Consider the following 16619-nt stretch of genomic DNA (forward strand, 5'->3'; position numbering starts at 1 on the left):
GTGGAATCAGTCCAGGTTTCAGCATCCACCCCAGATTTAGATTCAGCGCAAAGCTTAAAGAATTTTAACCCACCTCTGAGATAACAAGGTGTAGAGCTGGATGAACACAGCAGGCTAAGCAGCATCAGAGGAGCAGGAAGGCTGACATTTCGGGCCTAGACCCTTCTTCAGAAAAAAAAAATCAAAGGGTATGAGGAGAAAGCCAGAACAGGGCGCTGATACAGATCATCAGCCATGATCACATTGAATGACAGACCAGACAAAGGGCTGAGTGGCCTACTTCCGTGCTTTTTTGTTTCTATGGACTAGTCATTGGAACCTTTTAATATGTATTGTGTTCATGATTTGTTTCCTTTGTTCTTCTGTTGAGATCGTAGTTTTTAAGTCATGTTTCACTAAAAACCCAGCTCTACACCTTGTTATCTCAGATTCTCCAGCATCTGCAGTTCCTACTATCTCTTTAACCCACCTCTGATCTTTTAGTGAAACATGACTTAAAAACTACGATCTCAACAGAAGAACAAAGGAAATAAATCATGAACACAAGACATATTAAAAGGTTCCAATGACTAGCCCATAGAAACAAAAAAGCGCAGAAGTAGGCCACTCAGCCCTTTGTGTCTGGTCTGTCATTCAATGTGATCATGGCTGATGATCTGTATCAGCGCCCTGTTCTGGCTTTCTCCTCATACCCTTTGATTTCTTTTCCTGTAAGAACTAGAGCTAACTCCTTTTTAAAAACATTTGATGTTGTGTGATTGAGGCCACACTAGTGAGGAAATTTCTCTTCATCTCAGTCCTAAATGGCTATCCCACATCCTTAAATTCTGACTCCCTGGCCATTTGAAGCATCCTTCCTTTATTTACCCTGTCTAGTCCTGTTAGAACATTACAGGTTTTTGTGAGATTTTCCCTCTCATTCTTCTAAACTCCAGCGAACAGAGTCCTAACTGATCCAGTCTCTCCTTGTATGTCAATCCTGCTATACCAGGAATCAGATGTGGTAAAGTTTTGTTGCACTCCCTCCATAACCTGAAGTGCGAAACTCAATTAGAACAATCCAGCCTAGCTGAAGCTGAGTGCTGGATAGATTTGATCTTTCTATAACGGTGACAGCGACTGTTGATAAACCTGTGTTAGTGAAAGGGAAGCAACAAAGGGCATAAGGGCCGGTTCAGCATCGATACAGAGAATGTGAATACATAAAGTCAATGGTTCATCATTGGCTAGGTAAGGAGAAATTCTCTACGATTCAAACAAATAAGAATTTTGTTGCCCCGTTGAAACAGATGGAGGAGATCCAAGATGCAAGGAGTCAGCACTGGGAGGGGAATGGAAGCTGTGCATAATGAATATTTGTAGTTCTAAAGAAGCTGCCTGCAGGGAGGTGGAATCATCAGAACAATGGACATGGTTTCAGCTGGAGCTCATGGTAACTGGCACAGCAGTGAGTGGTTTCAGACCCTGGCACAGGCTTTTGAGGCACCCACAGCCATGACAGATGGTTCACCAAACTGGTAGTCGTAGGGTTCTAGAGTTGCACGATAAAGACAGCATCAGCTCTCACAAAACCAACTTCTAAAGTCTCAGCAACAACATTGCAGCAGACCTCACTTTGTAGTTTGAGATCAGAAGTTTCTGTAACTCTGGTGAATACGTGGTTTCTTGGTGCAGAGGGGAGGCCTCTGAAGTTGACCTTAGCATCCTGTGGAGGGCTGGTGGGTAGTTTGATATGGTAGAAACTGACTGGCACGGTTCAATCAATTTGACGTCTCCTTTGGGGAAAGTTTTGACAATTTAATCCACACTATGAAAATATTCTGGCCTTTTCCAAAGGATTGCAACTTTGTACCGAGATGGCATAACCATGGATATTCAACAACATGTGCACTGTGTTGAAGAAACTTTGGTTGAGAGCAAAAATGATATTCATCTAGGTTTCTTGCTTGTTACGTGTTTCTCGTTTCAAACGTTATGGGTTACGAAGCTTTGACTACTTACCACCAACAGCTCACTGCCTCACTAAGAGCTGGCTGGCTCACAGTTTTGCCCAAGTGATGGCAGCACACACAATATGGGAGCAAAACCAGGAATCAGCCAGCTAACTATACCACAAGGATGTATTCCCCCTTCACTTATATCTCAACTAGAAACTACACAATGTAAAACAAGAGCTTATTAATGTTCAAGTGCAATGTAGAAATCGGTTACTTCTGGAAAGTGCAGCAGAGGATCACTGCTATTGACTACAAAGATGAACATATTGTTAATATAGAGTGAGAGAAAACACATCATAGACAAATGGGGTTAATATCCTTGCATGGTCACAGTTGACAGTACAAAGCACTTTTGCAAGACATGTGATTGCAAGTTAGACAATTATACAACTGTTTTCAAATGTAGCTCCAGTGACCTGATTAATTCTGACCAAGTGGGCACTTAATTGCTGATAGGTATTCTTCTACTGCTGCTGGTCAGGATGTCAAAGTCAGTCAGAGACCCAGGCCCCATTCCAAACAACAGTCAGAGGTGGGGATGTGTTATTGCAAAATCCCCAACCTTCCATCTGCTAGTCCACCTCTGCCTGGGCTGACCGAGATCCTGTTCCCCCCCCCTCCACCGAGAGCAATACTGTGCTTAGGTCAGATGGTGAATTTAAAGCCGAGATTCTGTTGAGTGCAGTAAGCTGGGCCAGTTTTTCACACACTGGGATGCTACAATGCTCTTTGCCAGTCTTGTACATTCTCACTATAGTTGTGGCTCAAGAGGGGAAAATAAGCTTTCTCCTTTGCATTTATTTGATGCTTTGCAAGGTGTTGCTGACGACAAACAGACTGCACCGCCAGAGGACAAGGACAGCAATCAGAATGAATGAGAGTACCAAGCAAGCAGACTCTCAGCGTGCAAGAAATACAAGCATTGTATTGTAGCATTAATATTCAGCTTGGAAACAAATGGCTTTGTCACCCCCTAATGGCACATCCACATCATAGCAGTCTTCAAAATAATGAACATTCTCCTCGCTCTAAATAACTTTGGCAGCAGGCAGTTGCTTATAAGTAACCCATGCTTGTTGATAAATAATTTGGAGTAGCAGGGCTATTGGACAGCAATACTGAGATTAACTTTTCTTCATCTCAAAGCTAATTTTTAAATTCAACATAAGACCATGGCATCTGTCCATTTAACTTGAGAGTTATTACATGTAGAAAGAAGTCAGTCGACTCAATCAGGGCTGTTTTAAATACAGAGTAACACAGAGAAGCAGAAGTAGTTAGTGAAAGGTATACATGCAGGACATTGCAAGTGAACATAGAATAAACCTGGAGATGTGCTGAATAGTTAAAGATGGGAAGGATTGAACCACCCAACTCTAGCAGCCAGCACAAAGCAGTACCTCTAGTCTTTTTAAGGTCCAGGGAAATCTCCTTAATGGCAAAGTCAGTGTGGAAAGGAGCAATCTGTTCCCGAAGGATCAAGAGATGCTTGATAAGGAAGAGTTGTCCATCTGTCTGAGTCTGAAATAGAAATGCAGAGAAGGGATCAATACTTTTCAACACAACGCACAAGAAAAATAAGCCAACCCATTTGTGCATTTTCTGCGGTTGGTCTAACAAAAGCAAATCTTACAATTGGGAGAATTATTACCTTAATGTTATGAAGAATCAGAAAAATATTTTAAAAACACAAACCACATCAGACAGCTCAAGAAAACATGTTCTGAGCTGAACAATGAACCAATTTGTTTATTTTTCTCCTACATTTAAGAGTGGTGATTTTCAGATAGAGAGGGGAAACACAAAGGAATGTCTCCAGACAGGGCCCAAGGGACTTGCAGACTGATTCAGCAGGGATAGTGCATTCACAAATGGAACTGCAGACTTAAAACACAAAGTTCCCTCTCCCTGTTCGGTGCTGGGCTGCTTCTGTAAATAGAAGATTTTATTTTTAATTAAGTTGTTTCACCCTGACTTTGTAAAATGGTTTAAATCTACGCTGCACTCGTAGGATGGTACTGTGGGAATGCTACACTATCAGAAGGTGTCATCTTTCCTGGTCAATATCAATCATTTGACTAAATGACATCACATTGCTGCTTGTGGGAGCTTACCGTGTGCAAATGGACTGCATGTTTCCTACTTTACAACAGTGACTGCACTGAAAAGCACTTAATTGGTTCTGAAATACTTTTAGACATCCTGAGGTCATGAAAGGCATGAATATAAACACAAGTCTTCTTTTTAAAAATTAAATAACTTTACAAAATTTATTAATACAAACTATTTTAAAAATGACAATCCTGACCATGGTTGAAACAAAGATCAAATTATGCCTTCATTTTCCATCTCAAACATCCCAGTGTATTATTTCACAGTTTGCTAATATCAGCTGGGACAGTGACAGTAATGCATTGATCGTTTTCAACGAGGGAGGGAAAAGCCTGCCAACTCCCGATCGTTATGCAGCCTCTGTAACCAGATAGTGAGCAGAATATGCTCAGGCACCTCATTACGCAAGCATGGAGTTGGGTCTTCAGGAGAGAGCAGGTCAGCAAGAAATTTAACAAGAGAAATGGGGAGGGAATGGGGGGGATGGAGGAAAAAAAGTAGAAAAACTGAACCTAATGCAAACAGCAAATAATTTGGAGATTTTCACTGACCTTGTTTTTAATGATCGAATCAGCAGCCCCAAGTAATGAGTGGATACAAGCAGACAAGGCTTCCTGCGACAGACCCTGAAACACTGCCCGCTGGAGCAAACACAGCACAGTTACAATACACACACACACACACACTCAATTCATCATCAGTACTACACACATTGTAAAGATCACTAAAGAAAGTAGCTCTTCAGAAATCACAATGAGCTGGACTCTGGACATTTTTAAAAAGCAGCTTTTTCTGGAAATAGGTCTGGCAACAGCCTTCATCTTTATTTATTCAACGCAGCACCAAGAAACTTTTTTTGGGGTGATCAATTGAAAGAAAGAACGAGATACAATGTTATTTTGGAATTTGAACCTTGTTGCCCCATCGTTTTGAGATGCATTGCTCTCAAAGACTAGGGCTAAGTTGTAATGTTTCAGTGCTAAGGTTCAACTTTCTAAATACATCACACTCAAGCCACAACATGATGTATAGCTGAGCGTGCCTCAGTGATGGTTACAACTCCACCACCCAAGGGCAGTACAATATTCTACAGAGGCACAGAATGTGTCTCACACCTCTCTCACTTTTTTTTTGATGCTCAGGTGCAAACTGCATGCAACAAACAGAATTTTGAGTTGGAGGATGAATCTTCCATTTTCCCCCAAATGGTCTGCTGTTCTGCACACAAGAACTGCTTGGGTTACTGGGATAATCACATCCTATGGAAAAATACAAAACAGCAAGCCAGCAGCTTTTCAATTATAGGAAGGTTCTGTGTGGCTCTGCAGAGCAATATTCCGAGGATTGGGAATATTACTGATTAATGTTGGTGGCCGTACACTTACAACAAACAGCAGCAACCTGTTGGCAATACAAGTTGCAATACAGAAACTGCGTAATGGGAGATTACCTTTACTGCTTCAAACCAGCACATGGGGAACATGCCTTCAGCTGTCTTGGGCCTATGTTCTGTAAATCCGCCCCAAATCTCTGTGTCCCTCTACCATTTCTTCCTTCCTTTAAGATCCAGACCCAGTCTGGCCCACGTGTGACTCCAGATTACAGTAAAGTAGTCAATTCTGAAATAACCTAGTTGTAGATAACCACTACAAAGTCTGATAAAAGAAATGAAACTGGGTGCACTATCCGACATTGACTAAGGAACCACAAACTATTACAACATTCAGAGCCCTGTCGATCCTGCACAATCCTCTTACTAACATGGATGCTTGTGCCAAAATTGAAATAGCAGTCTTAAACTAGTGAAGTCAGTTTGATATAGTCATACTCAGAATCATACCTGACAGACAATGTCCCAGACACTACTATCATCATCCCTGGGTATGTCCTGTCCATCAGCAGGACAAATCCAGCCAGATTAGTGGTACACTGGTGTACGGGAGGGAGTTGCTCCGAGAATATTGACTCTAAATCTCAAAGTCGTGCAGCATCAGGTTAAACATGGGCAAGGAATCCTGCTGCTGATTACCATGTACTGAGCTGCTCCCTGCTGCTCCATGTTAAACACCACTTGAGAGATGCACTGTGTGTAACAAGGACACAGACTGCAAAGACACTGAATGGACAACTTCATTGGCCATCACCAGGACTACTACTGACTGAGCTGGCTGAATTTTCAAAGACATGGCTAACAGACTAGGCTTTCAGTAAGTGAAGGAACCGACGAGAAAAATGTACTCGGCAACATCTTCACCAATTTATCCGCAGCAGATGCACCTATCCATGATATTATCAGGAGGAGTGACCACAGTACAGCTCTGCCTCACTGCATCATGCTGTATGGGGGAGCTGACCACAGGTAAACAGAACAGAAGGGCTCCACGTAAACGCTTCAAGGACTCCCTAAATAAATCTCTCTGCATGCCCTTGTCAGTGGAAAGTGCAGGCTGTAGATCATGCTAAATCAGGAGTGCTGCAAAGACTTTTAAGGCTGTGTGAGGAGCCAGCATGTCAAAGAAATGGAGCAGAACGATGCTCCGAGTTGTTTCCAGCACTGACTACACCTTCACTTGTACCAGCGTGGGAGAAGTAGCCAGTCGCAGTAGGCCTGACTAACCAGTGAGCCTGCAACCAATGCATACATGCTTCCTAAATTCTTTATCCACAAGGAACTGTCAAGAGCACAACAGCAGGTCAGAGGATGGGAAATTCTGTAGCGAGTAACTCACTTCCTGACTCCCCAAAGCCTGCCCACCAACAACAAGGCACAAGTCAGGAGACTTGGACATATATAGTAGTTCCTTCACCGTTAGGTCAAAATCCTGCAATATACACCGACAACACTGTGGGTGCATCTACAGTCTAAAGACGGCAGTGGTACAAGACATTTAAAGACGAGTACTAAATTCTAGGCTGCAACACCCACATCTATGTCTGACTGAAAAAAAGACACTCCTTGAAAGTAATCTGTTTAACAAACTTTTTGGTCATCAATTCTAATAATCTTTATGTGACTGAGTCACAAGCTTAGCTCTTTAATGATCCTGTGCAATGCCTTGGGTTATTTAACTACGTTAAAAAGTTTATGTAAATGCAATTTGCTGTAGAGATAGTGGTAAGACTGGAATGAACAAGAGGCAATGTGCTGTTTTTAAATGGAGCTTCCAGACACTGTTTACAAAAATAAAAACCGAAAGAACTGCTGATGCTGTAAATCAGGAACAAAAACAAAGTTGCTGGAAAAGCTCAGCAGGTCTGGCAGCATCTGTGAAGGAAAAAACAGAGTTAATGTTTCGGGTCCAGTGAAGAATGGTCACTGGACCGGAAATATTAACACTGTTTACAAAAAGCTGCATTTTATTCCTTAACTCTGCTTGGAAAGTGGGAATGGTGAGTTTGCAGGTCCTAAAAGTTGGACATTTGGCAGGTATCTTTAAGGATTTGTAGGGAACAAATTCAAGTTACAAATTACACTGAATTGACAGAAATAGACCATTTGGCCCTACTGGTCGATGCTTGTGCATATGATCTGCATCTAACCTTCATCTCTCCTCACTAGCACAATTGTTTGCAGCACATATCCACATAATACAGAAGAGAATTTTAGCTCAACGTGGAAGGAACAGGAGTTCACATTATGTGAACCTTCATATAACTGAAAAACAAGGGGAAAACATTGGCCTCTACCTCCCAATGTACATTCTTACTGAAACCAGCAAATATGAGGTGGAAAGAGCTACAGGGAAAAGCAGGGGAAGCAAGAAGTGAATTGCTCAGAGGGCTAGCATTGACAAGATGGGCTAAATGGCACTCCCCTGTGCTATAATCATTCCACGAGGGAGAAGAATTTCTTTAGCCAACAGTAGCAACAAGCTCAGCTTTCATTCTGAAACTTACATCTATGCATCTGTAAAGCTTTGAGAGACAGACCAGCGTTCTGCGCACTGTCGGGTACCACATTCCGTGCAAATCCGCAGGGGAAATTGTTGATTGTGGCCGAGGATTCAGAACTTCTGTGTTACCTGTGCAAAATGAAACAACTTTAATAAACTGAACCGAACACCATAATACAACAATTGACCAGAATTAAACACTAAGGAGGCAACTGAGACGCCATGCAACCAGCAGACACTAGGGATGGTCAGTTAAAATGTTCCCAGTTACTTATATTCCATCCTGTCACTTCTCGAGCCAAGGAAACTTGTCCAAGATCAACAGGGTCTTTCCTGAATTATGCACGTGACCTAATTACATCAGCAAGGCTGGACTGCAATTTTAACTAAAGGCTGAGTCCGAGAGAATTTGGGGGCAGAGGGGTCGCAGATACTGCTGCTGTGACTTTCCTGTCAAAGCAAATCTGGAAGAGCATCAGACTTAGAAGAGGTGAACAATACAAAGTGTTTTTTTTTAACCCCCCCCTTTGTGGGGTCAGATATTACACCTTTGAAATGTGGAGATAGTTTAAAGGGGATTCGGTCAGCTGAATCTTGCAACGAAGGAAGTGACTTATCAAAAGTGGTTAAACAGGTTAGGCTCATTCTTTTGAAATATCAAGGAATTGAAGGCTGTGAGGAGCTGTCATGAAATGGGAGTAAGGTGTAAGGCAGATCAGCTTCAGTCTTCCAGAGTGGCAGAGCACATTTGAGAGGCTGAATGGCCTACACCTGCTCCTATTTCTTTCATTCTTAAAAGATTACAAGATCCCAGGCACTGCAGTGAACTCTTCAATCTTCCGTGGTCCAGATTCCTCTGCCACCCCAAACACAAAGATCCATATGACATAAAAATTCAGCTTATGATGGTAATCAGCTGCTTAATCGCTCAATTTATCACAGCTTTGCAGTGATATCTTTTCCACACAAGTTGGGAGGTGAACTGATCACTCGTTCATGAGACTTTAAATAGCTCAGACGTGATTTCTGTGGCACTGGAAGAGTTTCAAGGTCACTTCACCATCTACCCAAAACCCACCCCCAGTTAAAATCAGGCCTGGTAACACATGAATAAACAGATCTGAGCACTAAAACACATCAGTAAGTAGAAATCAAAGCACTTGAATTTATAGCCTTTTTCATGGTCTTAGGATTTCTTAAAATGCTTTGAAGGCAAATAAGTTCTTTTGAGGTGTAAGCCATCTAGTAATTAGGAAATGTGGTAGTCAATTTGCATACAGCAAGCACCCAAAAACACTGCAAAAATGACTAAACCATCACTTTAATACATCTCTGATAAAGAATGAACATTGGACGTAATGCCAAGCAGTATTACCCTGCAGTTCTCCAAAAAGTGTCCAGGAATATTTACTTCGAGTGAGGTGGTTCGGCTATTTCTCCCTCACCAGAAACTCACTCCTCAGACAGTGCAGTACGCACTTAGTGCTGCATCAGGCAGTTCCTAAACACAGTCACAAAATATGAGGCACTGGAAGAGTCAGCAAGGGTTGGCAAATGTTTGAAATAATGTTCAATTCATAAGTTAAGTGTTTTGAAGAGGTCACATGCATGTTGGATTGGGGAGTGCCAAATAGACTTCCAAAAGGCTCTTGATAAGGTTGTGCGAAGACAACGTCACCCAAACTAAAAGCAGATGGTACCTTTATTGGACAGATGATAATTAGTTGTAAAGTAGAATACAGAAAGTACAGAACAGGAAATGCTTTCTAAATTACGAGATACAGGATGTGTAGATGGGGGCAGAAGTCACATATGGAACACAGACAGACTAAGGGAGAAGGCTAGGTGGTGTTCAGAGTTTACAGTCATCCAATTCTAATCTGAGAATATCTTAAAATATAACACAAAACTTCTAGACCCACTCTGCTTTACAACTTTATTCACCTCACAATTCTAGTGCTTCGCTAATATTAAAGCTCTGCATTTCCAAAGTCACATGGACCTTCAGTAAGTATTACTACCGTCTTCAGGATTACTGTAGAGGGAGTAACAATGAGGATAATAGCTCTAAGTATCAGTGTGATGCCCTGTTGAATTGTACCTGATTTGATGACATTTTTAGAATCAGGATCTTCTAGTTGAACGTCTGCAAAAGACGAATCAGCCACAGGCAACTTTGTTTGTTCATCTTTCAGACTCTGTGCAATTTGCTGCAGAATAAATAACAAGTACCAAAAAAGAATCAACAGCATTTTCAATCAACAGGAGCACCTAAGATCATATCTAACTCATGAAAAGCACATTAACAACAGTTCGGTCACACTCCTTTAATTCAACTTCTTAGAATTAATTATTGCTAGGGAGGGGCCGAATAGGCTGGGACTATTCTCCTGGAGCATTGGAGGCTGAGGGGTGGCCTCATAGAGGTTTATAAAATCATGAGAGGCATGGATAAGGTAAATAGGCAAGGTCTTTTTCCCAGGGTGGAGGTGTCCTAAACTACAGGGCATAGGTTTAAGGTGAGAGGAGAAAGATTTAAAAGGGACCTAAGGGGCAACTTTTTCACAGAGGGTGGTACATGTATGGAATGAGCTGCCAGGGGAGGTGGTGGAGATGGGTACAATTACAACATTTAAAAGGCACCTGGACGGGTTAATGAATAGGAAGGGTTGAGAGGAATAGGGGCCAAATGCTGGCAAATGGGACTAGATTTATTTAGGAAGTCTGGTCAGCATGGATGAGTTGGACTGAAAGGTCTGTTTCTGTGCTGTATAACACTCAATGACTGCCCCAGCCCAACAACTGGTTTCCAAGATCTATGCAGTCTTCCAAATCAGGCTTCCTGTATATTCTCCCATTCTAATGAATCTTCCATTTCTGCCATGGTCTCAGTTGCTGAGACACCAAGCTCTGCTTTTCTAAAACCTTCCATTTTCTCTCCTGTGAAATGCACCTTAAAACCTACCTCTGTGACTAGTTGTGATCAGTTGCCTAATTTCTTGCTCAACTTGACGTTAAATTTTGTTTGATAATGCTCCTGTAAAGCACCCATTAAAAATGCTACGTAAAACAGTGGACCAACAATGAAGATTCAGTCACACATGGTCAAATCCTCATTGATGTTCACATGAGCAGAACAGATTGTATCGGCTATTCTGGTGGGGGCTTGGTTAGCTCAGTTGGTTGGACGGGTAGTTTGTGATGCAGAGTGACACGAACAGCATGGGTTCAGTTCCCACACTGACTGAGCTTGCCACGAAGGACTCTCCTTCTCAACCTCTCCCCTCACCTGAGGAGTGGTGACCCTCTGGTTAAATTCACCACCAATCACTTTCAGTCTAATGACAGCGTTGCCCTGTAGTCCTCTAGGACTATGGTGAGCTAGGTAATTCCTTGAGTACAGAATCTAATTGAGGTCCTTAAGATGATTGAAGGATTTAAATGGGTAGATTAAAAAAAAAGGAAAGCTTCAAAAGAAAAAGACTGATAATTTTTGTTGGGCAAACCTATTCAGGACTACATAACTAAGGCAGGTATACAGAGTTAGGATACAGATCAGCCACGATTTCACTGAGGGGCAGTGCAGGATTAAAATGAGGGAATAGCCTCCTCCCGTTTTATCTTCTAGTAAGGTATTACAATCTTTTTCAATTCTACCTTGGCCACTACTTCATTTAATCCTCTGTCCATATTAAATCTATAACCATTGTTTTTATTTAAAATCTACAGTCAGCTGAACTGAATATGCTTAAAGGGCTTCTTGCAAGCAGTTCAGACTTATGGGATCTTCTGGGGGCAGAAAAAAAGTTAAAAAAGCAGTTTATCCAAACACTATGTAAAAGCATTAGAATTGCTTGAAAGGAAGTCTTAGCCAATTGAGTGTACATAGGATCAGGGGGAAATATTTAAACGGGTGCAAAAATTTTTGGGGAGCAAAATTTGAGATGACCAAGTGTTAAGAGAGTTAAGTTAATAAAGTTAAGACAGGGACAAAACTGGGCAGCAGTGAAACTTGGTGGATATATTGGAGGCAGAAAATGGAGGAAGAAGAGAGTGTGAAATGAGGGGGGTATACGGAGTCTCAAATTGAATGACAAAATTCTAGGGTCAAATTTGCAGGGACAGTCTTATTTGGGAGGGGAGCGGAATTTGGCAATTTTGAACGGAAACAAAATTTTGGGTGTGAGGCAGGAAAAAAAAAGAGGCAGTGAGACAAGACACCAGGAGATGAAATAGAGAAAGAGATGGAGGGAAAGGAGATAGAGAGAGAAAGGTGGAGGGAAAGGAGAGGGAGAAAAAGATGGAAGGAAGGGAGAGACATAAAGATGAAGGGAAAGGAGAGAGAAATATGGAGGGAAAAGACAGGGAGGGAAAAGACAGAGAGAGAGAATGATGGGGGAGGGAACAAAAGAGAGAGGGGTAGGGGGCAAAGAGCGGTTGCTAGTGAGAGAGAGAGAATGAAACAAAATGATACAGAAGTTGACTGAGAGAGAGACAGGGACACAGGTGAGAGAAAGAGACAAAGAGTGACAAAGACAAAGAGTGAGAAAGACCAAAAGGGAGACAAGAGAAGAGACTTTGAGAGAAAGAGACAGAGACACAAAGGGAGAAGACAGAGAGAGAACGAAACAAAGAGAGACAAGAGTTCAGTGTGAGAGACAGAGACATAGGAGGGAAAGAGAGACCGAGAGAGAAAGAATGAGAAAGAGACAAAGAAAGAAAGTGACAGGGAGACAGAGAGAGAGAGAAAACAAAGAAAGACAAAAGGAGAGACTTAGAGAGAAAGACAGGGACACAAAGTGAGAAAACAGAGAGAAAGAGAGACAAGAGGAGGAGAAGTCAGTGAGAGACAGCCAGGAGTTCAGGAAAGGTACAGAGTGTGAACAGCCAATACTCACCAGGGCTGCTTCAGAAAGAGGGTGGTACAGGTCCAAAACTGGCATCGAGATTCCAGCTGTCCCACACTGTCTCTCACACGGCCACAGACAGCTAGAATAACTCTTGCTCACCTCCAGGCTTCATCCATATGAAGGAAGGAAGTATGGCTGCCAAGACCAGTTTTATAAACCCCAAGTTCTGTCATTCAAACCCCTCTCTCCTCCCAAATCCCAGCTACCCAGTCAGTTCCCAGCTGTCTCTACCTGGAACACACATCCTCCAGATATGGAGCAAACCAAGAAGCTTCTTTGTGAGGTTAGAGGCAGGGGGAGGGGGCATGGGAGGAGGAGGGGTGAGAGAAAACAGCAACCCAAAAGTTCAGTCCAATGTCTCCTGATGTTCCTCCCTTGCCCCCCGCCCACACACTCTCTCTCTCAAACTCACTCTCTCTCTCACACGCACATACAAATTGGCCCCAGACCTAAAATCCACACAGAGACAAAGCTGCAGTTTCAAACCAGCTATAAAACACTTTTATTCAGACAAGGGAACAGAACCTTCTGCAGCCAAGAACACAAATTTATCCCACAGGTGAGCACAGTATTTTCACACAGGCTAACACAAGGTGTGAGTGGGACTGTAGTTAACCAGTAAAGACAGGGAGTTTACTTTTAATTAGTTTCTGAGAATGAACGTCAATCCATTTCACAGATGAACATCAGGGGATTACATGGATCTGTTGTACGAGTGGAAGTTTATTCATTGTACAAATAATGAGTTTATTAAACACATTCACCTCTTTCCTGGCAATAGAGCGAGGGACATCACAGTACTGTCCCACTTTCCCATTGATATTTTGTCAGTAAAAGCTGGGAATTATCTGATTGACACAAACAGTATGGATTTGTGAGGGGTAGATCATGCCTCACAACCCTTATTGAATTCTTTGAAGAGGTGACCAAACACATAGATGAAGGTAGAGCAGTGGATGTGGTATACGTGGATTTTAAGTAAGGCTTTTGATAAGGTTCCCCATGGTAGGCTCATGCAGAAAGTAAGGAGGCATGGGATAGGGGAAATGTGGCAGATTGGATTCAGAATTGGCTGACCCTTAGAAGACAAAGGATGGTAGTGGATGGAAAATATTCAACATGGTGCTCAGTTACAAGTGGTGTAACCACAAGGATCTGTTCTGGGTCCTCTTCTATTTGTGATTTTCGTAAATGATTTGGATGTAGGAGTGGAAGGGTGGATTAGTAAGTTCGCGGACAATACGAACGTGGGTCGAGTTGTAGATAGTGCGGAGGGCTGTTCTAAGTTACAAAGCGACATTGATAGGATGCAGAGCTGGGCTGAGAAGTGACGATGGAGTTTAACCCTGAAAAGTGAGAGGTGATTCATTTTGGAAGGACAAACTTGAAACTTGAAAGAATACAGGGTTAACAGAAAGATTCTTGGCAGTGTGAAGGAGCAGTGGGATCTTGGAATTCATCTCCACAGTTCCCTGAAAGCTGCCACCCAGGTGGATAGAGTTGTTAAGAAGGCATATGGTGTGTTAGCTTTCATTAATAGAGGGATTGAATTCAAGAGCCGTGAGGTTATTCTCCAGCTATACAAAACCCTGGTTCGCCCACATCTGGAGGATTGTGTCCAGTTCTGGTTGCCTCATTACAGGAATGATGTGGAAGCGTTGGAAAAGGTGCAGAGCAGATTTACCAGGATGTTGCCCGGAATGAAGGGAAGGTCACATGAGGAAAGGTTGAGAGAGATAGGGCTTTTCTCTTTAGAACGACGAAGGATGAGAGGTGACTTGATAGAGGTGTACAAAATGATCAGAAGTATAGATATAGAGTGGACAGCCAGAGACTTTTTCCTAGGGTGGAGGTAGCTATTACGAGGGGGCATAGTTTTAAAGTGAGTGGAGGTAGATATAGGGGAGACGTCAGAGGTAGGTTCTTTACTCAGAGAGTGGTAGGGGCGTGGAATGCATTGCCGGAGAGGGTAGTGGAGTTGGCCTCATTAGGGGCATTTAGGCGGCTATTAGATAGGCATATGGATGATAGTATAAGGTAAGGGTGGAAGTTAGATAGACCTTAGGTTTAGGGTATAAAAGTTCGGCACAACATCGTGGGCCAAAGGGCCTGTGCTGTGCTGTACTGTATTGTTCTATGTTCCACTCTTGAGAACATACTAAAGGCTGCTAGATCAGTGCTGTGGTGAGGGACTGATATTGTTGGTGGTGCTGAATTTCCTCAGACACTAAACCATAAGAAGTCCTATATCTCTTCCCCTTGACATTCAATGGCATTATTCCTACCAAATAACACATTATCAACATCCTGGGGATTAACATTGTCCAGAAACTGAACCAAACCAGCCATATAAATGATGTTGCTATAACAGCACATCAGAGGCTAGGAATTCTGTACCAAGTGACTCACTTCTTGACTGCCCAGTGCCTGTCCACCACTTACACGGTACAAGTCAGGGGTTCTGACAGCATTGAACCTTTGCCCCCCCACCAGGCGCTCAAAGGCACTGTTTCACTGAATGCTGGAAGACTGGCTAAATAGGCTGCCTTTCAGTTGGAAGGCAGCTGCCTCTGTCATTTGGCACTGGTAAAGCACTGCCAGGTAGAGTTTCTGCATGCTCCTTATACCTTCGGAGGAGGCATTCTGACAAAAGGTTTTTTTTTTAATGCGCCCTGCACAGAGCAAAGTGCCCCAAAGACGGGGGAATCGGGGCAACATTTAGTGATGTCTTTCAGGATCCCAACTACTTGTTTACCAACAGACAGAGAAAACAGAGGATTTATGACAACAGCTTTGGTTATAATCCAGTATACGTACACTGCAAAGTCTACAGAGCCAGGTTAAATGCATAATAAATGGTTTTGTAATTAGGTAAGATTTACCCACCTCCATCATTTCCAGTTTGTCAGGGTATGCCAGATCTCCAGGTGCAGGCTTATAGCCCACAATATCCGTCTGAATGTAGATGTGTGTCCTATAGACTAGACGCTCTTGTACATCTTCCAGCATTTGTTTGGCCACTGCAGAAAAGGCACCCAGCTGCTCCACTGGAAGTGACAGAAACAGAACGTTAGCATTCTGGAATGGCCAACTGGATAAAAGAAAACAACTATTTTAAACAAAATCTTAGATTCGGAGATGCAACACCAACTAGTCAGAGGTATATTCCATACATATATAAAAAATATATATAACTATCTGCAATTTGCTTACATGACATGGTCCGGCTTCAGGAACACAGCTCAGCTTCTAAAGATCTCTGCACTTTGTACATACCATTGTTCTGCACATGATCCTCCAACATCTCATTTTTCAGAATTCCACACAGCTCCGACAAGGTCTCCAGGTGGTTGACGTGGATGATGAGTGGTCGAAACACATCATACCATGACAGGCACAGCTTCTCCAGCAGCTCACTGTAGAAGCAGAAAGAACCGGGACCAGTGTCACAAAATGATTCGTCAATTTCTTTCAAAAATAAAACAATGCAAAAATTGAAATCACCCTTAATGGATGGGCCAGCCCGGTGATCACAGACTGAGCCTGCCATTCCTATATGACATCTCAGCATTGTTACAGTGTGGGACAAAGCCATTCTTCCCATCATGTCTATACCAGCTCTCTGAGCATTATAATGTAGTACCAATCACCTGCTTTTTCCACATAACCCTCACACATTATTTAAGTAGAAACAATCTCCAATGCCC

At 42.6% G+C, this 16619-nt stretch overlaps 1 protein-coding gene across 1 annotated transcript in view; it reads right to left on the reverse strand.

The window, feature by feature from the left end:
- Positions 1 to 16619, reverse strand: part of cog3 (component of oligomeric golgi complex 3) — a 77265-nt gene that overhangs the window by 7199 nt on the left and 53447 nt on the right. Inside the window, exons 12-18 of the mRNA XM_048602538.1 lie at positions 16189 to 16328; positions 15799 to 15959; positions 10104 to 10212; positions 8007 to 8131; positions 4661 to 4750; positions 3145 to 3518; positions 1853 to 1904 (exon numbers count right to left, since the gene is read on the reverse strand). Coding sequence (XP_048458495.1) covers positions 1853 to 1904; positions 3145 to 3518; positions 4661 to 4750; positions 8007 to 8131; positions 10104 to 10212; positions 15799 to 15959; positions 16189 to 16328 — 1051 coding nt within the window. The remainder of the gene's footprint in view (positions 1 to 1852; positions 1905 to 3144; positions 3519 to 4660; positions 4751 to 8006; positions 8132 to 10103; positions 10213 to 15798; positions 15960 to 16188; positions 16329 to 16619) is intronic.

Source organism: Rhincodon typus, chromosome 11, assembly GCF_021869965.1.
Source record: "Rhincodon typus isolate 14 chromosome 11, sRhiTyp1.1, whole genome shotgun sequence".
In the NCBI taxonomy this organism is placed as follows: domain Eukaryota; kingdom Metazoa; phylum Chordata; class Chondrichthyes; order Orectolobiformes; family Rhincodontidae; genus Rhincodon; species Rhincodon typus.